The 25,505-nt window shown below is 34.8% G+C and overlaps 1 protein-coding gene across 4 annotated transcripts in view; it reads right to left on the bottom strand.

The window, feature by feature from the left end:
- Positions 1-3,350: 3,350 nt before the first annotated feature.
- CUL2 (cullin 2) overlaps positions 3,351-25,505 on the bottom strand; it is a 52,350-nt gene continuing 30,195 nt past the window's right edge. For all 4 annotated transcript variants that reach the window (XM_056335891.1, XM_056335893.1, XM_056335889.1 and 1 more), the window contains 13 exons: positions 24,826-24,988; positions 23,542-23,666; positions 21,875-21,982; positions 19,648-19,707; positions 19,134-19,262; positions 18,941-19,027; positions 18,291-18,443; positions 17,818-17,895; positions 13,574-13,640; positions 12,199-12,401; positions 9,582-9,683; positions 8,705-8,821; positions 3,351-3,851 (listed from right to left, as the gene is read on the bottom strand). In XM_056335891.1, the coding sequence (XP_056191866.1) occupies positions 3,720-3,851; positions 8,705-8,821; positions 9,582-9,683; positions 12,199-12,401; positions 13,574-13,640; positions 17,818-17,895; positions 18,291-18,443; positions 18,941-19,027; positions 19,134-19,262; positions 19,648-19,707; positions 21,875-21,982; positions 23,542-23,666; positions 24,826-24,988 (1,524 nt within the window). In that variant the 3' untranslated portion in view covers positions 3,351-3,719. The remainder of the gene's footprint in view (positions 3,852-8,704; positions 8,822-9,581; positions 9,684-12,198; positions 12,402-13,573; positions 13,641-17,817; positions 17,896-18,290; positions 18,444-18,940; positions 19,028-19,133; positions 19,263-19,647; positions 19,708-21,874; positions 21,983-23,541; positions 23,667-24,825; positions 24,989-25,505) is intronic.

The following is a 25,505-nucleotide window of genomic DNA, read 5'->3' on the forward strand; positions in this document are numbered from 1 at the left end:
TTACAGTCATGTTTGTTCGTCATCCCTCTTTAAAACCTCACACACTTGTGTTCAGCAAAGTCTTGTATTTTTTTAAAATTATAATACCCAAACAATGTTTCAATCCTTCCTCTTCTTTTGCCTGACAACTTGCAAAAACTCTGTTTTGTTATCAGGTAGGAAGTGCAGTACAACTTACCATAAGCAAGTAAGAATAACTTCAGATTTGTAATAAGAGAAAATAAGTGCAAGTGCAAGAATAATTGCTTCTGGAGAACATGTTTTCATAGATTCCAATATGTTAGATTAATTAACGCTAGGTACTTACGATACTTGTAAAGCATGGACAATCCTAATATATTTTCTCTAGGGTACAAAGAATTTACTCTGCTCAAGAATCAATACTATGTTGCAAAACTTGCTTTTAAAATTAACTTTTTTTAGGGACAAGAAATAGCTTTCTAAGCATAGCTGAAAGACGACAGCTTATAAAATACATTTCTCCTTTGACCAGTTTCTGTACTCGGCTCCTTATTTGGAAAAAGGATGTACTGATTGAAAGGTTTCTTAAAAAGTGATGATGCTCTCTGCTTTCTCATGTTATGGTGACTTAAGTACCTTTCAAAGCTACAGCAGTGAAAGTATGAACACATTGAAATACAGGTACACATTTTTCTTTTTTAGACGATGACAATCGATCTGAAGACAAATCAAAGCATCATAGAAACATTTTCTGTTAGCATAAGAATTATCAATAACAATACTAGAGGTAAAATGCATTTTGATATTAGAAATGTATGAAATTTATCAAATCATTATGTTTTCAGACTCAGCTGTATGGCTCCCAGTAAACTAGCAAGTCATACATGTCAATAGACTTCTAACAAATAATAAAAATCTGTACAACTATACCAGTTTCTTCTAGTGGAAAACTTAAAAATGCATGGCATTTTTGGATGGCTTCTCTTTCTATAATTTGCCCCTCTTGTAAATGCCCATTAGCACTTTGTATTGTAATGACACTTGCCAGATGTGAGTTGCCAGGCTGCAGCACTACACTAAGTTGTGTCACTGTGTGCCTGCAATGACCTCAGTGACCTAACCCAGCTACAGAGCGCTGAATCTCTGCACTGCTTTTTTCCTTAGAGGAGAAGCGCAAGTTATAAAGTAGAATTCAAAATGTTTCCCAGCTATAGCCATGTTTCCCAAGAGGCACTGAAAAGACAGAATTTGGAAAGACATTGTCTGGGGATGCCAACTGCGCTGAAATACATGAATGTTTTTAACTCACTAAACATGTCTCAACTCAGCAGCGTGCTTATCTAAAAAGCAAAATACTACTTTTGATGGTTTAAGTATGCAAAAATTCAGAGATAAGGTAATGCTAAAATCTTACACGTTTGGGCTGGAGCAGTAAAGTTTTTGTGAAGTGTTTCTGAAAAGACATTTGTTAAGGCTTTTTCAAACTCAGTCTTAAAATTTTGCTACTGCAATCTAAATTTAAATAAAGATTTTTTTAACCCTTTTACGAAGAAGCAAGCTTAAAATCTGTTGATTCATACACAAGTTACAAGATAAACCACATTTCTTCCCAGAAGCTTTGGTGTCACTGCTAGTTTGTTTTCAGGAGAAAGGATCTGATGATTCAACGTTCAGGCAGTATTTTTTCTATTTTTTTCTATTGTGTCACAGAATATTCCCTCTACTCTATTTTTTTTGTCATAAGTAGTAATGAATTACTTTTTATAAAGCACAAAAATGTTTCACACTGAAATAGAAGTCACTCCAGTCAAAATCTATGCTAACATGTCTCTTGTTTACTACACTCAGTGACACTACAAGCACCTTTGCTGTCTCCCAACACGCATACGCAACTCTGAACTACCACTGTAGACAATGATCTTCTGCACCATATTATGATCAGTTAAAAAAACACTTAAGACATTTTTAAAAAATCTAGATCTTAGTGTAGTGGGATAAAACACCATAAACATGGAAATGTTTATTGCCCTTTACATGCCCTCAGCAAAATCCACATAAGAAAAAAATATTACCCACTTCTTGATGCATTTCCTAGTTAACTATAGAAAGTTTACTATATTCTCCAGATAACATGTGAATGCAATGCCACTTAAGAAATAAGAGACAGCAACAATCTGAGAATCTGAGAGAAACCTTTCATACAGTGAAGAACTAGAAAAAGAAAAAAAAAACCCCTGAAAAAGCTCTCTCCACAGGGCTTTTTCCTTTAAAATTAATTCTTGATCTGTGGGCTTTTAGTAAGTAATGAATATCATACCACCTAAAAAAAATATTGCAAATAATAAATTATATATATATATTTTTATATGTACGCAAATAAAATTTGGCAAAAATAGAACATTTAAAGTTAATATTTATCCTGTCAACGATAATTGCAGGCATAGCCATAAGGAAGCTCTTTTCTGCAGCAAGCATTCAGTGTGTTCACACTCTTAACGCTCTTAAACTCCAATTACTTCCAGTGGTAGAGTCAGTACCTTTTAAAATTATGCTTTGCTTGTGGTGAGAGCGAACAGTCACCATGCCACCCCAATGAACAATGCAGGACACAAAATAGTCCATGGATTTCTTGTCTGGCCTAACTAACTAGAAATCTAATTGGGGCAGATAAAAGCAAAATATGATAAATACAGTTATATGAGCCAGGAGGGAAAACAAGAAAAAAACAGTACGGGCTTATGCAGAAACAAACATAGGTACCTATCCATGTAGTGTTTCTACCCAATGCTTTAGTGAAATAACATTTTTTAATTACAAGTCTGCTATATTCTTTCTCATTAACAGGGTGGTTTCACAAGCCACTGAACTGTATTTTTGATGTTCATGATAACTATTCCTAACTCTTTGTGAACTACACTACTTAAATCCCCTCAAACGCCTGTTTATTTCTCTTGTAACATATTCCTACAGTGAGAGATTAACAGACACAGAGTAGGCCTACAGGCACTAAGAATGCAAATTAGCCTAATCTCAAGAAAACAAAATGTGCACTTAGCCATTAATATTTTTTATAATCACATCAAACATTAACATACCTAGTATTCAGTTTTATATAAAGTAGTTCTTTTGTCAGATCTACCTCTGAGGTTATCCAAAACCCAAACATAACATTAATTTTCTCTTCCAGGTCTGAATAATATTTACAGACATTAATGGTATATCCATTTCTACAATCATTCGAGACACATTATATAACTTTATTTTTTTTATTTGACAAGCAGCAGTATCATGTTCGTCTTTTTTTTTTACATTTTAATGTAGATACAATTATTAGGTTATCTGTCATATTACAATATTTAGGGTTTTTGTTTTGGGGTTTTTTTGTGGGATTTTTTGTGTTTTTTTATTTTTATTATTTTTTACTTTGTCTTAAGATACATTAAAAAACATCAACTGCAAACGTGAAAGGGGAGAAAAAAAAAAAAAGCATGGTACCCAACCAATTTTCCACATTTCAGCAATACTTCACTCATTCTTTTAGTAAAGTTTTAAGAAATGTCATAATGACATGAGCTTGAAATATCTATAGGCATTTTCATTGACGCTCATGACATGGCACTGGTGATGTTGTAAACAGCAGAAAAACAGGGGCTGCCAAGTGACCAATTATGGAGGCCCAGGCCTGCCTCTTCCCACAGGAACACACCAAACAGTGACAGCAATGATCTCCTTACAATCATACCTGCAGGATAGCAACATCATGCTACATAACTGTATTCGTCCGCAGAGGCCTGGCTTCGCTCTATGTACTGTTTGTCTATCAGAACTTCAATACACTTCTTAATCATGCTGATACTTGGGTTAAACCTAGCTCTTGATTGGCTAATTACCTGCAAAAGAAAGACAGGATTTTTGTGTTATTTGTATTTACAACAGTTACAACTGCTATAGAAATATTCACTAAGGGCTTTAAGGTAAATTCAGTACATTTTACTTTTAAAGTCAGGATTAAATAAACCTGGAATACTTCATTTATAATAATCAACAAAGCATCTCTATACATTAGCATTAGGACATGTCAGCTCATTGGTTCAGTTTGCTTGCATATTAACCAGATCTTTTCAGTTCTCTTCCTTGCCTAATTTGCCACAGTACAAATGAAGATAAATATCCAGGTTAAAAACTGACGTATTTTTTCACTACTACCACAGCTCAAGAAAAGTGAAAATTTTGTAAAAAAATATATGTGCCTTTCCATGCTGGCTTTGCTAACTGACTCCTCTTTCTGCGCTAGGTCCCTTTTATTTCTGTATATGTACTTTCATTATTCTGGAATATTTAGTCTATGGACTCCCAAATTTTGCTTGTGTTACAGCAGTCCTACTTAGAAATTAAATGCCTGAAGAATGTGTTCATCTTAGTTTTTGTAATAGTTTATACAATTATGAATGGTTAAAATACACTTGATTATATTTTTCAAAACTATCTCTAAAGTTGAACACAATTTGCTTCCCATCCATTGCCACTTTTGTTATAAGATAGTGAAGACATTTTCATTTAATAAAGATTTGTGAAACCTGTGTTTTCTTCATAGCATTACAAAGACACGTTTAGAAGACATGTAAGCAGTTACCTCACAAATTACCAAAAAAAATCTGACTATGTTACAATAAGACCTTATCCATTCTTGGTTTAAATAAGGTTTGAATATATTAAAATAATATATAATTTAAATACATTAAAAATGAAACCTATCCTCAGAGATTCCACAGCACTAGACAATCAAATTAGCAAGAAAAAAAAATAACTTTCCTTAGTCAGGAAGTTTGCTGAAAAGCACTAGATGAAATGACACTTTTCATTACACAAGACAGCCCACGTAGTAATCATTTTGTAAAGTTACACTACTTCATTGCTGTTGCAGCTGCCAGGATACGAGATGTGAGCTGGATCTGTTCCGATTTGTCTAAGTTCCAGCCCACGTAGTGCTGTGTACCTGGTCCTGGAAGGCACCGGAACTGCTCAGCTGCCTAGAAGGTGTAAGTGTAAGTGGGAGTCCCTCTACCACTGACCTCTTTTCCTATACAATTTGAGACTATCAGGATGAACCTCCCTTTCTTCAGTCACTGAAGATAGACCTATGGTTTGGTGAGTTCCATCTTGCTATGCTGGAACTTTGTAATACATAGAATAAAAAATTATTCATTGTAAAAACAAATCTATATATGCATCGTGGAAGAAACTGTCACTGCAGACAAAACTTTAGCTGTCTCTTAGTAGTTCTCAGTTTTGTACATTCTCTTGTAGAGAAGAGGAGGAAACTATGTAGCAACAGAACATGTATTATCTATTAACTTGGAAAAATTTTCAAACAAAATCTTACTACTAAATGTCACAATATATTTTGCCCATAGTTTCTCATTTGTTCTTAGAGAAAGCGATTTTTATTTCAGCTGGATTTCCCGTTTTCTTTACAACTTTCTTCATTGGCTGGCTTTGTCCCAGCTCTAGAGCTTGCTGGAGCCCTCTGTGAGCCAACAGAGCTCACCAGGTAGAACTCACCCAGCAAAGCAAACAAAAACTTCAAAGAGTAAGTTTTGTTGGGCTAGCAGCCAAGGGTCTGGTATGTTCCACATCAGTACAAATGAAGAAACTTGGTGCTAACAAGCTAATAGTTCTGCTCCAATTTCACCCTTCAGTCCTACACTCAAAACTGATTGTCATTACCATACTTCATGTATTTACTTAGGACAGAGAACAAAAGGCAAAAATTTGTATTGGTAAGGTTATTTTGGTTTTGTTTTATCAAAGATAATAGAAATAAGAAGGATGGATAGAAATAGTTGATGGTCAGAATAAAAAAAAAATAAATCTGGGAATGACTGCATTGACCTTTCCCCTCCACTAGTCCCACTGACCTCATTCATTTTAAGGGAAAAGCTACCTCGTCCTACAGCAACTGCAGCATGGCGCCAGAAGTAAAACTATCAGGGCATAACTAACACACAATTAACAATTCAGCAAAGACCACATGCTGACATATACAGGTCTACCAAGGGCCTCGAGTATTTTCTTGGACACCTCACCCTAAATGAAACGTGTGGTGGTGCAGTCTGTTTAGAATCAGAGCTAACTGCATTAAGGCTATGAGCCTTTCAATCGTATCTCTAACAACAGTATAATCCTGTCCTTATATTTCAGAAAAAAATATTAATGAGGTGAAAAAATATTATCCATTCACAGTAAAGACTTTCAAAAGATTCGTTTCAAAAGATTCATTCTTACTCCTCAAGAAGTCTGACTACAAATTTTAAGTGAATATATTATATATAAGTATATATTAATAAGCAATTGATAAATTAAATATGTATAAATTTCTATTTTACATTTATATAGCTTATATATCACATAATAAATTAGATCTATATAGACATCATGATAAAAGTAACAATATCACTATAATTAGTAACAATGTCACAATTAAATAAGAAATAAAAAAACCCTCTTGACAGCAAATCAAATCTTACTACAAAATTAACGGGAAAAAAAGGAAGTTGGACAGACAAGTAGGTAGTTATGCATATTCTGAAAGTTTAACAGAAGTGGTGGTTACTCATTTTTAATAAAGGTCAGTCTTATGAGAAAGCTGAGCATGTTCAACCTAGAACCACCTGGCAGTTCAGCCTTATTCATACAACATGAAGCAAAACAAGTTAGTGAGCTCAGTGCAGACATAACTAGGTAAAATTTCTACTTCGCATGACATTTTCATCTTTGTGTTTATGCATTAACAATACAAAAACCCATCTCCCCACAATTTGCTGTAAAACCTGGCAATAATTTCTGAAGTGACAAAGAGTATATCTGTATCCCAGACTGTAGAGAAGACACCTAACATTTTAAAGAACCAAGTTCACGCCTCAGTAACAGTTTAGTTGAGGCAGAATGGAGATCGGCACAAATTAATTCAGTGTGCAAAAAAAGAAGGAAAAATTAACCTTAGTAGACTTTTGTACTGCTTCCCCTTATTGCTTAAGGTTTCACAATTGCTCATTTAAGGCTACATCAGGTCCCCACACCATATTGCAGCATAGATAGCAATTATTTAGAAGCCCAGCCTACAATTTTAAATTCTCTAATCCATGTAGGATACAAGTGCATTCAAAATTGAGAGTTAAAGACTAAATGATAAAGGATAAGATTTTCAAAAATGTCATATATTTAGTTTAAAACTAGCGTAAGAAAACATTACAGGTAGAGGTGGCTGGTGACAGATAAATGGAGCACCAACTTTACTTAGTTTTTAACTGAATAACAATCAAAATATCCACCTTTCCTGCAAAGCATGAAAAAGCTCCTGATGTTAATAGAGCATACTATTCTGCAAGAGTACTGCAAGACCAAAATGCAGCAGAGGCATGTCAGTTAGTGCCCCTTGAGTAAAACAACGGAAGAAGAAACCAGAGAGGATTATTTTTTTCTGAAACATAACAATTTGTAACCTATTCCACCCTTATAAACTGGTCTCAAGCAAATTACACTTTGAAAACTTTTCCTAAGAATTTAAGAGTAGGGAGAAAAAAAGCATTTTCAAAGATGAAACAGGGCTTGCCTACCATTTTCTACTTTTAACTGTAAATTCTTACAGGATTTCATTGTAATTGCATGGAGATGGTTTAAGTAAACAGGAAACCAAATAACCAAAGATTCTGAGAATAACGAGGACTTCTGCTGCCTCATCTTTTAGGTATTTAAAATGAGATTTCTTGAATTAAGCTTGCTTTCAGAATACTTGTGTACAAGCACTATTTCAAAACCCAAAAGCTTTAAGACGTCCTACATTGCAAGTTCTGGGCTTACAAGCTCTGTGTAACTGCTTATTTTTTTTAGGAAGTAAAAATCAGAGTGCCCAGTGTGGTAAACTATTTCCTTCATGACCACAAGACAGAAAGCACACAGCAGATCTCAAAATGACTGAACACCTCTCTACCTCCTCCGCAGAAATCTTTATTCTCTCTCCCACCACTTGCTGTGAGGCTATCCAGCAAGGCTCACGAGACACAAGGATGAATTAGATTGAAGAAGGAATGCCTTGAAAGGCTGAGAAAACTAAAACTGGGAACTGATAGGTAGGAGCAAAGATTAGGTTGGAGTAAGAAATACAATCAGGCAGGCAACTCGCATAGATGGCAAAGTGAGAGAGAAATGAAAGAAATAGCACTTCCATCCTAGCCCGTCTGTGATAGTTCACATATCATTAACCTGGAAACTAAAAAAACCTAGATAACTGTACCACTTAATGGAAACCGGAGATTAAGTAGTGAATGTCTACGTACTCAAACAACCTCCAAAATTCAAGCCATGAATTAGAATAAAATCACAATTACAGCTCCAAATTGGGTAGCTGCTTCTGTGGAGATTCCATACCTAGAATATCCATACTCAGGTCTTCAACTGAACCTATAGCTCTGGCCATGATTCTTAAATGATACATCTGTTGGCACAGAACCAGCCAACAGGAAAGACAAGCACAGAGGCACTGAATGCTTTAGTGCTAAGACACATTTACAAGACTGAGGGATCACAGCTAGTGCTCCAGTACTGCAGTTCAAAGCAGACTCCAATGAAATTCTCACCAGTTTCACTGAGGTATTAGTTTTGACATGGGAGAGTTTTGTGAGATCTTTTACCCAATTAACCTGAATATTTTCATCAAATTACGCTGAACAGGATTTTCTCTTACCTCCTGAATAAGAGCATTATGTCGCAACACTTTACGTGCTTTCATGATACGAACTATAGCAGCTTGAAGATACATTTTTCTGTCTTCATCTACAGCACTTCTGGTCTGCTCCATCTCCTGCGACACAGGAAGAACAGTAATGCTTAAAATATAGCAAGATCAATAAAAGTGACATATTCATAAAAAATGACACTGCATAAAAGTCTCTTTAACCTATACTTTAATAAAAGTGGTCAAGTAATACAAAAATCTAGGTGAAGTTCAATTCCAGGCAAAGTACTTCCGTAACTCAAGAATACCAGGTTTCATGAACATCAGCAGGAAGGTAGGAGAGACACATCCAAACCAGCATTTTTGTTAGGGAGAAAGGCAGGCAGAATTTACTATAACATATCAAGTTTGGCAGCACTTGTATCTCTTGTACAAAATCTTGTGTCTTAGGAGATACAGAGGGAACGTGGATTAACACCACCAGAGTTAATTATAGTTGCCAGAGGACACAAAACCATAGGAAAACAGTCAATTGGTTCTGCGGTTCCTGGAATAAGTTGCTTTTATAAACACCATCATCAACAAAAAAAGTCTCATTAGATAAGACAAGCTAAATGTCAATCCCATTTTACTACATAGAGGAATAGCTCTCGTTTATCTCTTCCTTGTACTTTCTTATTCCCTATTCCATCTTCTCCTGCCTAAGTTATAATTGCAAAAAAATCTGCAGTGCTTAAGCTTTAAACTTAAACCATTTCTCTACAGTGATGTAAATCTTACACAGGGACTCTTACATCTGTTTACACCAAACCAATACAATTAATTTGATTTTAGAAAAATAAGCTTCCTAAGGCTGTTCAAGCTAGATACACCAAAGAATACTTGCCTGTGGTGTGTCTTTCTGCATTGATGTAGTAATTTTAAATTTTGTTCGTTTACTGCTGAAGTTCATATTTAATGAAAACGTAGACTCTGCCTCTATGTCTTCCTGCAATAAAGAATCTTTTTAAAAAAACAGAAATGGAAGCAGAAAATGATAACAATTTACTTTGAGAAATCACAGGTTGGGGCTTGCATATGTACAAACAATTTTAGATTTGTAGTTGGAAATTCTAAAATGCCAGTTGAGTTGAACCAGGTCAATTTTTTAAGCTACAGCTTAACTAGCCTAGAAATCAAGTCTGTTTCAGAAAACACTATAAAGAACTCTGACTCACACAAATTTTGCTAACAAGCCAATACAACTAACACAACTTCTGGTTTAATACTTAACTGCTTATCTTAGTTGCAAACACTATTCATTTAAACTCATTTTCTCCCTGCAAAGAAAAGTAGGATTTGCATTTTATGTCAGAACCACAAGAGCTGTTGCCTTCACAACTACTACTAAGGTTGCTTTCCAGAACTTAAGGAAAAACATCTCAGTATTTTGTTACATTATAATAGCAACTGCATCTATCTGTATGTTTCTAATTTTTTCCTGTCAGAATCTCAATTCTTTTCCACATGCAAAAGTCTGTTTCTTTCAATAAATGGTAATTATTCCCTGCAGCCCAAACATCTTTATGTTCAACTAACAGGACGACTTGACCAATCTTTGCAGTTTCCATGCAAGAGTCTGTACAAGTATTACCAATGTTCAGTAGAATAAAGTTACTGAGCTTCTCTGACCTTGGAATCCTGTGAAACTGTGGTTGTCTCAAGTGCAAATACTTTAGTAAACACTGCCAATATTTATCTGAATATATATGCAAAACAACAGTAATTCTGACTCTATATTCTGCCACAAATATTATTTATTACAATATTTTGTATTATCCAGGCATAGTATAGAAAAAGGGCAAAGATCAACAGCTTTAAAAAATATAAGCTAACTTAAAATTTTACCATTATTCTACTTAAATGGCTGAGTATAAACCAAAATAAATTGTGTTGTGGATGAACTCAAAAAGCATGATTCTAGTGAACCAATAAAGATTTTGCCAAAAGTTTCTTTATTTCTTCCCCCCTTTAAAAACAACAAACAAAAGCAAACTACAACATTTAATACACTGTGCTTTTGTGTGTGGCTCAGATACAGTTAAAGAGAAGTTAGTGTATTATATAATTTCACTGCTTATGCTACTAAAGTTCACTGGCTTATTCAATAAGTAAGCTGACAGACTGTCTATAGAGATCTGCTTTCATCTTGCTGGATGGAGTGCAAAGAAAACAGAATTAGCAAAAATGTCTGAATACAACAGTCTGGACGTTAAAGAATCAGAAAACGCAGTCGTAAATGTTAAAAGGTAAAAGGGTTGGAAAGCTGTATCATTCACTCTTCAATGACATATGCTTAAAGAAACTGGGTAAACCTTATAAAACAGACATAAATAAATGTAAATCCTTTAAATAATGGGCAACTTTCTAAGATTATGAGAAGTCTCACTGTTTTCTGTAATAGCTCCCAGTGTTATATTTCACCCATGGTTTAACAGACATCTTCCCAGCCACTGTTCCAACCTGAGCTCATTTCTAGATAATGGAAGCATGTCCTATGCTTCAGCCAAGCATCAGATCTTCCTTGTGATCTCACTTTCCATTTTCTAACATTTTCCTTGTTAAAAAAAAAAAGCAGCGCTCAGAGCAGCTTTGGATTTCTCCTTGTAAGTGAAGTGAACAGCTTATCTCAGGTTTCTTCTGCCTGACACTGTCTGAATAATGGGCTTTCTAGGCTAGCTGAAAGCACATGCTAAAGTTTGTATGGTATGCACAGGCACTTCTGCAGTGTTTCTTACACAACAGGTATCTGTAACCTTCACTGTATGGGCAAGAGGGTAACTGGTTTCACATAGGTCATACAGAAGTATGAGGCAGAGTCAGAAACAGAACCTGTATCAACCATTGCCTTAACCACAAACAAAGCTCAGATATGACTGGAATTCCATGAAACTCATGGAATGACAAGAGTTTGGCAAATTGCAGCAAAAATCCTCTCACACAAGCCCTCCTTGCTCTCTTTCCTCCTCCTGTAATATGCCAGCCAGGAAGAATATGGTTGCTGTTACACATTGGGATTAAGGGGCTGGAAGTATATATATATATATATATAAAAATTATTTCTTTAGTATCTCTCTAAGACTTTTTGGGTTACTACACTCCCTTCCATGATTCAGTACAACTTTGAAAGTGGCATCTTTAAATACTGTCCCCCTCCAACAGCAGTGAATTTAAATATGGATGAAATACAACAGAAACAATAAACATTCCTAGCATTATTACCTTTTCAGCATACCATGTGGTTATAGGCATAGAGAGCCTATATGACATTGATAGTTTACTTCCTCCTGTACCTTTCCTCACAAATACAGATTTTTAAGTTTTCACAAGGATCAGTAATACAGCTTAGGAAAAAAAAAAACCACAAAACCCAGCGGATTCTTTTATATTAAAAAAAAGCCCTCAACAAATATTACAATCACAAGACTGAAAACAGGAAACTTTTTAATATCATTACGGCATACCTTGTCTGAGTCATGGTTGATCATTTTGACATCAAGTAAGGATTTGATGGTTTTTGTCAGTTCCTTCTCATTCATTTGTGTACTATCCTGAAGCTCCTTGTAACTGACAGTTTCACTGTTGTTGAAGGCAAGCAACACTGCCATTTGGTATGTCGTGACCATGGCTACATAAGGTTTGCACAAATAATTCATTTTTACTTCACCTGTAATGATACAAATAGCACTTTATAAACTGATGGAATGTGCTGAAAAGTCATCTGAAGCCTAAGTCCTAGAGCTCCTCATACATTTCCAGACATTCAATTCACACCTAAGTATGCGTTTAACACCTGGAATGGGAAGACAAAAACTGATGTTGTGAATTCACACATATAGAATGTGGTCTGCAACAAAAGAACCCTCTGATTAACTATGAATACTAGAGCAATAGTGTCCTCAATTAAAAAGGAAACCTACAGTGTTGAATTTGAATAATACAAAATAATTTATAGTACTAAAAAAAGCAAATTCCAAATAGCCTCAATGCATTGCAAAGCATAAACTTCAATTAGTAATAGCTTTACACAGAATCACAGAATAATGATTGCAAGAAAGTTGTTCCAAGGATTCTTTTTTTTAAAAGACTTGTCTATTACAATTTTTTCACCATGTTCTTACATTCTTTAAATTCCCCTGAAATTCAAAAATGAAAAAAAAAAAGGAAAACGCACTGAACAAATCTGCCTGAAAGCAGATTTAGATTTTATGTGTGAAGGTGAGTGTGAGTCAGCAGCAATCTTCTTTTACCAGAACTAAATTTTCATTACATCTTGTTGCATGCTAGTTTGGTTTTCACCTCCGTGTAATATGTTGTGGTGCTCAGTCCTTAAAGCCTGATACCGAAAGCACTTGGAATAAAATATGATTGACTGATACTTACTAAACTACGCTACAACTTTACATCTCTCTCCTGTTTTTTAACATAAATATCTATATATTAAATATAAACATAAGCAAATATATATGTGTGTTTACTTAGATACTTACATAGCATAGTATAATACATATTCTTAAAATTATTTAATATTCAGCTAAGGGACACCTGATATTATAGAAAAAATTCCAGGGCAATTACTAACGCAGCAGTTCTGCAGTGCTATGTTATAGTTAGGAATGTAAAACTCTGGTTTTTCTTGTATTTAATATATCACAGAAAACACACACAAGTTTACAAAACAAATTCTGGAAATACTAAGCAGCAAATATTCAATGAATTTATAAGGTAAAGTCAGTCAATTGACTTTCCAACCTCAAAGTCTGTTGCCATTTGAAAAGCCCTTCTAACAAATAACTGTCAGTTGTATAGAGCATAAGTTTAGCAAAGCACTTTTTTTACCTGTACAAAGATAATGTAACCAAGTAAGCTTCCTTCCACTAAAATGCTGACTGTAAAATAATTCAAACTGTAAAACAAAATGAACTTCAATTAGCCAAACATATAACTACTTACAATAGTTTATTATCACACTACTGTCGCAGTGAATACCGGTTTTACATTCACCATATTGGATGCAAACATTGCAGATCAATTCAATACAGCATTTTCCTTTAGAAGACAGGTGATGACTGAACATCAGTCTTCTACTAAACTATTTGAACATATATTATCACTTGATGACTAAATCAAAAAGATTGTTGACACATTCATAATCTCAAAGCATAAAATACTGTAGTTAAACCGTGTTCCAAAGTAGTATCAATTCTTCTGCATTTAAAAGCATTTCTAGGAGGTTTTAGCAATCAATCTTGTTAGGTTTTATTATGCTGTTCCTTCCATTTCAATATAAAAACAAGCGCATTTTTTTTTTTTTCACCTTGTTGAAATCAATCTATATTGGCCAATAAGGCCAACAGCATCCTGGCTTGTATCTGAAACAGTCTGGCCAGCAGGACAAACGGCAGTGATTGTCCCCCTGTACTGGGCACTGGTGAGGCCGCACCTCAATCCCTGTGTTCAGGTTTGGGCCCCTCACTGCAAGAAAGACATGGTGGTGCTGGAGCATGTCCAGAGACGGGCAACGGGGCTGGTGAAGGTCTGGAGCACAAGTCTGATGAGGAACAGCTGAGGGAACTGGGGTTGTTTAGCCTGGAGAAGAGGAGGCTCAGGGGGGACCTTGTTGCTCTCTACAACTCCCTGACAGGAGGCTGTAGGCAGGTGGGGTCCGTCTCTTCTCCCAGGTAACAAGTGACAGGACAAGAGGAAACTGCCTCAGGTCGCACCAGAGGAGTTTTAGATTGGATATTAGGAAAAACTGGAACAGACTGCCCAGAGAGGTGGAGGAAGCACCATCCCTGGAGGTGTTTAAAAAAACACACAGATGTGATTTAGTGATGGACTTGAAGTCCTGAGTTAACAGTTGGACTTGATGATCCCAAAGGTCTTTTCCAACCTAAATGATTCTATGATTCCATGACTTTGATATCCTATTTAAAATAAATTCAGAAAATAAGTTTTACCTATTTTTTTAACAACATCCTTCAAAAGCATAAACTTTCAGTTAACATGTATTTCCCACTGTCAGCTACATACTGACTTTCATGCCAAAACTCATCTTACATTCCTGAACATATTTTTAGTGGGAATTCCAAAAGAGCAAGTTTGAAAGTAGGCCCAATTTTTGCCACCTTCCAATTTGGGTTTCGTTCTAGACACATCTACACAATTTGTAAACATCTCCAAATCAGGAACTGACTACAGATCCTCAAATTTCTTTTGAAACCTTCCAAAACCTATTTTCACAAAGAACACATTTATGATTTAGGAAATAACTTTTCAAAGCTGTGCCGACACCCCAAAACCTGAAGCATCCCCTCAAAATCAGTATTTTAAAAATGCTATATGCAAAATTGGCATTAGTAGTAATGCTAATTTCTTCCATCTTTTTTTGATTTTTACATGAATTTCTTGTCATTATGAGAAATGCTATATCAATCATTCTGGAAAGTGGTTTTTTTTCCCCCGATACTGAAGCTATACAAAGACAAACAAATATAATAGGAGAACAGGAATATGAAAAAAAAAAATCTCTAATCAAGAAAAGGTCTTAAAAACAACTTTAAAATTCCCCTCCTCTTTAAGAAATGAAGTTTTTTGTTTTGTGCAAGTGAAAAATCAGCTATGCAGTTTAAAATGTGGCACTACAGTGCACAAGTTTGGTCACTGTAAATGAGACCACTTTCCAGAAGACTCTAGGAATGTAATTCCTAGAAGATTCTTTCAAAGGTGTATTTATGTACATGTAAATGTTGTTTTCACTAACGGAGAATAAGAGAAGGAAGGGCATAACTGATCTGCAGACTGTGATAAGAAAAATCAAATTTATACAGAAGCACAAAATCAATCTTGTATTTTATATAACGCACCATTCCTGTCATTCCTGGAAACTAGCAGGTACATTCCTGGAAATGAGCACGCAATAGAGACTAAGAAAAAGCCCTAGGAGATGAAATGAAGCAGTGGATTTTGAAGAACAATTAAAGATATTCCAGAACATTTTAGAAAAAAAAAAAATAATCTTTTGAGGACATTGCTTCCAGCTTACTTATTCTGTGGGCTAAAATGATGCAGGAAAGTTACTCTGACATGAAGGAAAAAGACTAAAGTGAAAGTTTTCTGCAAGGCTTGTAAAAATCAAGATTTTATTTTAACATATGTAATACAAGAATCTGATCATTTTGCTTGTAAGGAGAAATATAAAAACGGGGATTTTTCAGTAGCATTCTAGTAGCTATGGCATTCTTTTGGCTGTCCTCTGAAAATGACTGAAATTTTGCTGAAAATCCAACAGAAAAATTCAAATATAAATCTTAATCATACATATTAGCCCTATAGCCAAGAGGAACAAATCTGACAATACTATGGGCAAGTGTCTGCTAAACCTTAGTTTTAGTATGTAAGGTTGGGTTTGGTTTTTTGTTTTTGTTTTTTTTTAATAAAATGAGAGATTTTGCGTTCATACTTCCTATCCAAAAGAAAGAAAATATGGCTTGCAGACAAAACCTAATCTAAGGTCTAACTACTTTCTGGTAATGAGAAAAACTTAAACAGATTCAAAGAACTATTCCTTAAAATGGGATCAAACCTCCCTAAACACCATGTAGCCAACACTCTGTACATATCAATTTTGCTTACTCTCACTTGCTCTGGCAACTCTGGTTAACATCGAAGGAAAATGCAAGAGGCAATTTTGACCTCTTTAAGAATCAGGTGGTTTTCCACCTTACATAGTATCAAACCCAGTATTTATATACCATTCAAATAAATACGTAGTTACAGAAGCTCCAGCAGTCTCAGAGCCTGAAAAAGCTGTTAAACACTTTGCCCGGTTACAGAGGTACTCCCATACTTTGGAGTGCAATTGCAAAATGTTGTTTCCTTTCTAAATCCTGGCCAGAATCCTGAGATAACTTTCATTCATGGGTCAAATGATGAAATCTGACAGTAAAGACTGACATTGTCAATCTTTCAAAGACTCCACAAGGTCATGTTCTGTTTCCTCAGGGAATTTTAATTTAGCACATTAATTCTAGCTAGGTGACACATGAGTAAGTTTGCTCCTTTCAAGTGGCAGAACAGCGAAGTTAGGCAAGCAACCCAGACTCTGAGCTGCTTCTGATAGGCAAGTAGATAACAATATTCCAACTGAGGCACAACTGACAATACTCCTATTTTACAACCACTAACAACAGCAAAATGTCATTAATCACCTTCTGTGGATCCCATAGTATGGGTTGGAAAGTAAATTATTACATTGCTATAACCAACTGCCACTTAAGACACTGGAAATAAAAGCAGAATAAATAGTTCTAGTACTTAGTAGCAATACATGGAAAAGCTCCTTCACCACAGAAACAAAAATTTGTCATTATAATTTACATCAGACAGCAATTTAAGGTATAAAAACTGCTTTAAAAAAATCTGTTATGTCCAGTAATATGAAATTTTTATTGCCTAAAATGTATTTCACCATTAAATACACTTTAGCAAAGATCAACACACACATTCTGTATTTTAACGCAAACATTGTACACGTAACATTTGGAACACAATAATATAATAAACAGTAATAAAATATTGCATCTCTACAAAGCAAAAATAATGACATAAAAAGAGAATATTTGACTAAAGTAAAACTTCTACTGCTTTGAGAATTCATAAAGAAGAAAGCTTGATTTTGAATGGCTCCTATGAAATACAGGACAAGAGACCTGTATGTGCATTTTAATCTGCTATTAAATCTGTTCAGATTTAGTATTAGAAACAAAATCTTCTTTTATCTAAATATTAGGAATCTGTTTTAAAGCTAAGAAACAACCCAGTTCATTTGATTTTATTTATTATCTCCCTCATCAATCATGAAGTGTAGAAGACAGATGTGAAAAAAGAAAAGCTATGCAAATAGATACATAAATTCAGTAAGTCATTTGGGCGACCCTTCCAAATTTCATATGGACTGCAAACAGGATAGCCATGATTAACAAAGAAAATGAAGCAGCTCAGGTTTTTCTCTGTTGATGACCTTTTATTTGGAGTTATTTTACATTTTCCACACATTTACAAGAAGCCTCCTACTAACCTACCATCTGTACACTTTTTTCCAGTTCCTGAGGAATTGCAAATGTAGAAGAAGGAGCCTGAGTTAGAGGCCATGCACCAGCCTAAAGGTATTGGGAAAAATAAAAGCATTAACATTTTCATACAGCATATACATGAAGAAAAAAATAACACTATTGAACAGGTCTATAGTGTATACTATGTCATCAGACAACCACTTTAAACCAGGAGTTCTACCGCTCATTTTTTAACTCTCATTATGCGTGCCCCACTGAGGTATTAATTCGAGACAAGAACACAAGGCATTTTACATCACTATTGTTTAGTGTGCTAGTGGGTTAATTTTCAAAAGAAACACTAGGAAAATAAATTATTCTACAATGATCACAAGGTGTCAGTTTCCATATGAGAAGTATTCCGTTAGAAAACTTGTTCGCTTGTTATCAAAACACAAAAATTAAGTACAAATAACTCAACAGTAATAAACATACATTAGTACCTGTAGAACATATATCTGAAAACTAATTCCCAAATCTATAATTGTGTCCTGGTTTTTGATGAAGTTGTTGAATTTATTGTTGAGATCAGCACTAACACTCATGTCTGTATACATCCGGTGGAGCTTGCTGGTAAATTCATAACCACAGGCTTGCTGTGAAGAAAGATTGTAACAGGTTTCACAGTGAAAACAGTACTTATTATATAATATTATGCCCATTCATTACCAAAAATATGAAAATCTAGTCAGCAGAAGTGTTGTTATAATATTTACAGAGAACATTAGTTACAATAGAAAACAAACATTTAAAAGAAAATTATCAGATTTATTTTAGTTTCACTTTCAATTTCATAAAATAATTGTTCATATAAATGAACGTACAGAAAGACAGAGCTATTTTATGGTATTCCTTGATACTTCTATAATGTAAAGCATGAATTATTTAAACACACTTAATAGAAGTACTCAAAATCTCATAAAAATCTCAAATGCCTAGGTGATAACTTGATCAAGAAATTAGTTTTTCTTTTCAGCTACTGGAAACAGGATCTACTGATTGCTATGTAATCTCTGGCACCCTCTGCTGCTCCCAGTCAACATTACATACACCTATGTACGTTTATTCTGCATTAGAAGAATTATTACATTACCTTTAGTTTATTAATCATGGCTTCTTCAGAATCCATAGACATAGACAAACCATGAATTAATCTTTTTGCCAACATTCTGGCATAGAACTGCATTTAAAAAAAATCAGATATGAGGATTTTCAAAAGCATAACCACATTCTTCAAGTATACTTTAAGCGCAACATTTTAACATTTTCTGAGTATCAGAAGTTACCTTTTGGAATACATCTTTGTCATCAATGTATTTGAAAACAGTAATGAAACTTGTAAGCTTGTCTTCTACTTCATTCTCTGTCATTCCTTTTGCTGACTTCTTCAACAAGTTGTCACAGTACTTGGCCAGCTCAAGTTAAAAAAAGAAAAAACAAACCCAAACCTACTTGTCAAGCTTGAGAACAAATGTATGCCAAGGTATTCCAAACTTCTACACAAAAGTTAATACATGAAATAAGTCACAGCCTACAGTCTCATGTTCTATTACAAGGGCTGTATTCATAGGTAAACAATACATACTACATGCACAGAAAATACAAATTATTTATCAAAAATTACAATTGTACCAATTTTGTACACACACAAAACATGCATATAGGTTATTTATGACTGCTGAAATACACACCTGAGGCTGACTTAGTGTGAGAAACAGATATTCATGTGATGGGCCCTATGCCAATCTGTTTGACAGTTACACAAAATTATTATTACTTTTTACAATAAGTATCACTTACCAACTCAGGTGCTTTGCAGATCGACTTGGGCTCCCTATAGTTAACTACTGATGTCAAAGCCTACATAGGAACACAGAGCAAAGAGGAAAAATGTAAATGACTTGAAACTTTTATGAAATTTGAAGAAATCAAAAATTGTTCAGGGCAAACATGATCTCAGAGCCTATAAAACTGAACTACACAAAAGGGAATCAAAAAAGAAACAATGAATAAAAGTGTTTGAACCACTGCTCTCTGAGAATTTGTGTGCTGAAAATTTTTAAGTTGAGATTTAAGTAAAAGTGGAAAGAGTAAAGGAACAGAAGTTAATTGCAAAAAGCAGAAGAACAAATTAAGTTCTGAGTAGAAACTTAATTGTAAAAGTATGAAGATCTTGGTATACCACAATATATATGGTCCAAAAGTACAGATGGAAAGAAACTGAGGAATAATTGCAGATCAAGCAGTATACCAACAGCAGTTTACATGTAGAGCACATATCTTGAGCTGAAAAACATATGGTGTGCTCCCAACAGCAAAAAATGGAAAGAACTTGCGGTTATTGGATTTTTCAATAAAGAGAAAAAATACTGTTGAAAGTGGAAATTCAGAGCAGTATAGTACAAAAAAATACCGTAGCTGAAGAAAACCTGAATATAATGAAAAAGAAAAGGAAGGAGAGAACAGCAGTTTAGAAATGGAAATAAACAGATAGCAAAATCATTGAGATTAGTTTCTAAACTACATATCACACAAATTAACATTTTAAACTAATACTGATCCGAAAATATTGCATGACCATAGCTCCTAGGAATTAATAGTTCCTTCTATGGAAGGAAACGATTATTGTAAAGAAGAACTGACAAGCAACTTTCTTGTACAACGCGTCAACATTTCAATTGTTGATAACAGGTCCCTAGAATCCCTGTGAGAAAGGAATGCATGACTTGACAAGAAACATGAAACTCTTTGAAGCTTAGAACAGTCTTTTGCAATTACACTGGAGGCAACAATAGCAGTTTTTATATCCATGATGAAAAACTGACAGCAGATTAAGATTTTAAACATTTATTGTAATAAAGATCACTGAAGTGAAAAACTGATGTATTTAAGGAAAAAGTACGTTGCCTATGTGCCAGCAAACGCAGCTATCAATCTCCTACTACTACACCTTCTGGTACATGACATTAATTACAACTGAGACAGAAATGTATTAGGGTACTGAAATAAGTGTATGTTTTGAAATACTAAAATATTTATTTTATCAATATCACAAATACAGATGGGTAAATACTATTGATGTTACCGGTATCTTCATCACTATGTCTTTCCAGATTCACCTTGGCTGAAAATTATCAAAGCTTAGACCATGACCCTAACTAAAAACTGCAATTACTGTAAATGCCACAAAAGAGCAATGAAATGTATGCACGCATACTATGAAAGGAAACCATAGATAGGATAGTACTAAGTGCATTCTCTAGGAAAAAGATAAAAGGATATATGGGAAAGAATGTGAAATTAACAAATGGATTAGATCAAAACCAAGTACGTTTTAGGAGGAACCACTCAGTCCCTCAAGAGCCCAGGCATGTGTTGCAGAATTTAACAACTAATATTACTATTATTGTTATTATTATTATTATTTGTAACAATTAGAACTGTTATCTTAAATACCTTCATGGCATTTCAAAGAAAAGAGCAGCATGCCTCTCTCCCTCAACAGGCTTATTTAACTTTAAGTGCAGTTCTCTCCTGCAAAAACTTGCCTATTGTGACAGCGACTGAAGTAACGGAAGTTTCCAGATATTCTCTGTAGCTAACTTGCTTCAACTTGTAACAAAGATTCTAAGTAATACTAACAGCATTCAGAGTTCAAACATTATGGCAGCAAGCAAATTAAATTTCAAACACATGTTAAGAGTTACCAAACTTTCCAAACCCCACAATTTGTATATTTATTATCTGCACTTAGTTCTACATTAAATGGGTCAGCTCCATTTTTATGTTTTAATTATGGTGGACAGACCTCTCTTTCAGAAAACGTTTCAGTATTAGAATGGTTTCCTTTGACCACCTTTTCCCCTAACACCAGACTGTCTTTTGTGCCACTGCATTTCTTAACTAGAAAAACTGCATAAGAACTCTATCTTTGAGTATGTGTTGATGCCCTGAAGAATTTTAGTGAGCCTGTAACAGGGTCCCATATTTTGTTGTCCAATGTTTTTTTAACTTAGGTAAAAGTTACCTTGTCAAGGGCACTCATAAAGTGTTGATCACCATTCAAAACAGTATTGATGAGTTGAACAAATTTACTATGTACTTCCAAAACTGACTCCACAAACTGAGTTGGCATCTAAAAAAAAAGTAGATAAAACAGAAAGCAAGTTAATGAGAAAAGTAGTATTGCCTGCACACACAAGCATACCTACAGTAGTTGTACACCTTTCCCTAATTATTCTTTTTGGTAAAAGTTAAAATCATATTGATTAAGTCTTTGAGAGGATTGATTCTGCACTGTTGTACACTTACACTACTGTGCTTCAGCATGTTTTGGAAATGAAAAGTCCTGCTACCAAACATAGGTTTGAGTCTATGCTGCTTTCATGTTGTCTAATCTTTTCCACTATACCCTAAAATCCTCAGCCCTTTCAAAAGTCATTAACGCTAACATGGAAATACAGCAACCAAGCCAAAAAGCTCCTGAAATAAGTAAACTGTTGCTGCTTCCCCTACACACTGACTTCAAGACAAAAAAAACCCTTTGATTTTTCCCACATAGGACGGTTACCAATCAAATCTAGTGTGCCCCATTTCAGTGTAACATTTTGTATAGAAACAGCTAATAAGAATTAGAGGCGGCCTTTACACAGACAAGCTGGCAGGCAGCAATGTAACAGTGTGCAAGGCACTGCCTGCATCACATGACTCCCCAAGTGCATTCTCAGGTCACACATTAAAAATGTTTTGAAGACAAAGTACTTAATCCACACAGTGGAACAAGTATTTCACATCTTTAATTTATCTACCTAAGTTTGTGAATTTTCATCATTCTCCTGGCTCTGCATTCACTTCCCTGGGTAGACACTGTTAGTTTGAAATTTGCAAATAACATGAAAGCAAACTATACTACTAGAGACTTCAGCCCATTTTCAGTATGCACACAGGAGTCATGTACAGAAAAGTAAGCACTCCTGGGCAATAAGAAAGGGAATTTACAACAGTTCATATCTACGTAGTATTACAGACAGAAACACTGGATGGCTGAAGTCACCATCCTAAAGTGAGCACAGATCTAGACAGTAAGATGTATACATGTACAAATGTAATGCCAATTTGTTTCTGAGCAGCAATGCTAGAGGAACAAAAATGGAATTGAGTAATTTAAATACATATGAACTGAAGAAAGTTTAACACACTTCAGTAAAATAATTAAGCTACAGTATTTTCAGGAATTACATGAAAATATGAGACTACAAAGCTATTAGTGAAAAACACCACACTGAAATCAGGACAGGATGTCAAGTCCTACAAATAACATATAATTAAACTAAATGGAATCATTGGTTTCTAACATACCAGAACAGCAAATGTCACTGACTTAGAGAAATTGAGGGAAAAAATACATACATGGAACAAAAGGACCCACTTGCCATGACAGCATTAAACAAACAACAATGAGAAATATCTAGCTGTAGTAGTTTCTGGTTAGATCACAACAATCAACTCTCAGGATAGATATGTGTTGCACAGCTAAGCGTGCTGATTAGAAGCTACAATTTATCCATAATGTTCCAAACCAATTTCATATAGACAAAGTTAAAAAAAAAACAGAATAGACTAAAAAGAAAAGGGTAAACATTTAATCAGGAATGTTAATCAAATAGGTGATTTCAGCTGCCTGAGAAAACTCACATTTTCCTGAGAAAGATTGCTGGTTGCTCTAAGGCCCTCATCACGGATATGGTTTTGTAGTTCCTGAATCATATGAGGTAAACCACTTGACACAGCACGAAGTAGAGTATACATATTTGCCATGTCTGTAACAGAGATACATTTTTATAGAATATGCTTAGAAACACTAAAAATCAACACTTAATTTAGTATCATAACTTCACACAGAACTTTTCAAAGACTGAAACATGACCAACTGTTTTGAAAAAAAAAAATTAACATACACTGGATCACTGACAAAAGCAAAAAGAAGGGGTAGGGCTAATATCAGTAATTTACTGAGTACTGCCATTGTGACTACCTCACTCGTTCAGTATTGCTTATTTAGGAGAGACTCCAAGAGGAGAGGTAGGCTAGTATGGAAAAGTATTGTGCCAGTTTCTTTTAATCCTTGGCCTCCTTAAACCTCCCTTAGCACCAGCCAACCAAAATCAATTTAGCTATCATATTGACTGGACCACACTTTTCCTCCAGTGGTGGCTTGAAATTTTTCTCAGGTTAGAAAAGCCATAAATAAGCAGCTGCTATTTTTATGGTTGGTGGTTTTTTGGCCAAAAAAAAGAATCTCGGCTCTGATCAAATTTACAGAACTCTCTGGAAATTGAACACTTATTAGATACAATTTAACTGTGAAAAGTAATTTTTTTCACATAACGGATACTATCTTCCACACAAAAATAAACATTCTTTCAAGGTTAAAAGGTATGTAGTCATCGGGATGCATAATTTTTTTAGTTGGGCAGGGTATGTAGTTCTAAGAGCATCTGCTTCTGTAAAGAGAATTTGGGAAGGGAGGTCACAAAAGATTCAGGACAATAAAAAGTGGCTATGAAAAGAAGCCAAAATACTTTATAATCCTGACCTGTCAAATGATGACGAAGGAATCTGTAAAGACAGAACCATTGGTTTACAAATGAAAACACAAGCATAAAATATGATCAATTCTACAGGACACAGGACTTCAGTGTGTTTTTAAGCCGACTAAGACAAGGAAAGAGAAAGAGTATTGGCTGAAAGAAGAGTTGTTAACAGCAAGAAGGTTTTGACTCTGTATTTGGGAAAATGAAAATGAATTATGTGGTAAAATTAAAATGTCATTCAGGGTTTAATTGGGCTTTCTAGATAAGTAACAGCTATTAGTTGAAAATGCTTAAGCACATAGGTCATTGAATAAAGATAGTAAATTGCAATGCTAAATGAATGACACAAAACCCACTTCATGCGTTTGTGACCATTGAGACTTACCACTTCTTTTCTCTTGTCTGATAATATTGTGACATTCTGCATGTAGAAACTGCAAGTGATCAGCTACCATTCTCTGTTGGCATTCATGAATCACTTTGCCATATGAGCTGGGATGCAAGTATTTCCGACACCGCATTTCTTCATCTTTTAATCTACCTAAAACCTACAGACAAGTGTTTAAACTGAGAGCTGATGAGATGCTAACAACCAATATAGAACCATGCACATACAACAGTTGTATGTATGTAGAATGAGATACATGAATAAGTAACAACGTTAAAGAACTTGCCCAGGATCCTGAAAGATTAGATTTGTTCTTTTGAATCAGGCTGTCACTGAATTAGTGCAATCTTCTGTTCTGAGTACTGACCAAGCTCAGTTACTACTCGATGTCTAATAGAACTCAATAGTTGTCACGATTTATTTCTCCCTTCAGCTTTGTAACAGGTCTTCTCCAATTTCTTCTACCATATTTACTCTTTTCTGAGGAGGTTTTACCACAATACCTGTTTATGTAAGAATCACTTTACTGTTCCAAACCCATCTGCTTGTATGTAAACATCTGCTCAAAAGACACAGGAGTACATCTGAGCTACTAATAAAAACTCTCTTTATAACTTCAATGAGGGAAATAGGCATTATCATATATTAAGTCATATGAAAACTGACTGAAAAGCACT

The sequence above is a fragment of the Falco biarmicus genome, chromosome 4 (assembly GCF_023638135.1).
Source record: "Falco biarmicus isolate bFalBia1 chromosome 4, bFalBia1.pri, whole genome shotgun sequence".
NCBI classification, from domain to species: domain Eukaryota; kingdom Metazoa; phylum Chordata; class Aves; order Falconiformes; family Falconidae; genus Falco; species Falco biarmicus.